Source organism: Eimeria mitis, genomic scaffold (genome assembly GCF_000499745.2).
Source record: "Eimeria mitis Houghton genomic scaffold, Emh_scaff9716, whole genome shotgun sequence".
NCBI lineage: Eukaryota > Apicomplexa > Conoidasida > Eucoccidiorida > Eimeriidae > Eimeria > Eimeria mitis.
In genome coordinates, this window is record NW_024016855.1 from 1 (window position 1) to 1427 (window position 1427).

Below are 1427 nucleotides of genomic sequence, written 5' to 3' on the forward strand. Positions count from 1 at the left end.
AGGCAGAACCTGTGATGGATGCCTTGATCTTCTTCCACTGCTCTTCGCTGCGCGCAATTCGCCAACAGATAAACAACACACAAGACTGTGTTCGCATCCACAAGCCCAGCTCTGTAGCCAACTGTCGTTTTGCAGGAATCAGTTGCCAACTTACTTGAAGGGAGCTGCTTCAGCTGTAAGAGCTTCAGGTGTGGTCATGCACAGTAAAGCATAGCCTGTCTTCCCTTCGCCAGCGCTTAGGGCGCCTACTCCGCCTACTCCTGGGGATTGGGTAGCTGCGGATCGAGTGCAGGTAACGACGCGGCAGTCAGCAGCGGCATCCTCTAGAGGGTTGTACATGGCAACAAAAGAAATGTTCTGCTGTTTGTCGTAGAGTGTCGTTTGGTTATTCTTCGCCGGAGGGATTGTAGTGAAGTTGCTGGCGGCGTCCTTCCAGTGGCTCACTGCGGCGGCGCAGTCGGCCGTCGCCGATTCCAAGGCAATGTAGGCGTATGTACCAGTTTTAAATCCATTTGCATTTGCGCTCTTCGCTACATCTGCTGACTCTTCCTGAAAACAAAATGCACGGACGAAGAAATGAGACAGCCTGAAGTAGAGATATGGGGACTATGACGGGGGCCACATTGAAAGACACTTACTCCTGTCAGGGCTTCACAAACAGGATTCCATGCAGCATTGTGCTGTTCATCGTCTTCCAAGGTAACTGGAGGCCACGCTAGTTCTGCGCCGCTCTCCGTTTTGAAGTGTTCGAGTCCAGCGGCTTGGCGCGCAGCGTTGATTTCGTCGAGGCACACATGATCTTCCCCTGCATAAAAGCAAATGATGCAGACATCCTATGCGCAAATGTACAAATAATGATACTTGCAAACGTGTTTCGGAGCAATTTAGTGCGCTTTGAAATGTTTCTTCACTACCAAGCCCACTGAACCTCCAGCACAACTCATCATCCCCAACGCATCTACTTTGGAGCACTACAAGGCTGAAACCCTCCCAACCAAACAAGTATTTGCCGTCATACCGAGTTTTACAGTGTAGGTTGGGGACGTTCCATCCGACGCCAATGAAGTTTGCTTTGCCGTTTGATGGACAGCGTTCGCCATCAAGAACGCAGACGCAGAGCCGAGCGAAAAAAGTTTAAGGGCCGCCATGTTTGCAGTGTCGAAGTTTAATATGTGAAGGAGTAAACGGGAAGAGTGGCGAAAGTGTTGAGGGCCCTCAAGAACAGATGTAGCAATATGCTATGCAGTGTGCGCAGGAAGTGGCGGCGAGGGAGCGGACCACGGCTGGCCTATCCGGTCCGGCGTGGAGTCATGCTCTTAGTTGAATTTACAGCCCTGCCGTTGTTAAAAACCTTAATGAGGTATTTCAAGAATTATTGTCTACACGGTGCCCCCTGTCGCCGCTGAATGCCACATGAAACGCCGGCG

The 1427-nt window shown here is 51.2% G+C and overlaps 1 protein-coding gene across 1 annotated transcript; it reads right to left on the reverse strand.

Moving 5' to 3' along the window:
- Positions 1-150: 150 nt before the first annotated feature.
- On the reverse strand, positions 151-1148 carry EMH_0097830 (SAG family member; the record flags this gene model as incomplete). The annotated part of the gene is made up of 3 exons (XM_038021976.1): positions 151-549; positions 639-805; positions 1019-1148. The coding sequence occupies 3 exons, from the start codon at positions 1146-1148 to the stop codon at positions 151-153; spliced, it is 696 nt and encodes a 231-aa protein (XP_037879160.1).
- Positions 1149-1427: the final 279 nt, after the last annotated feature.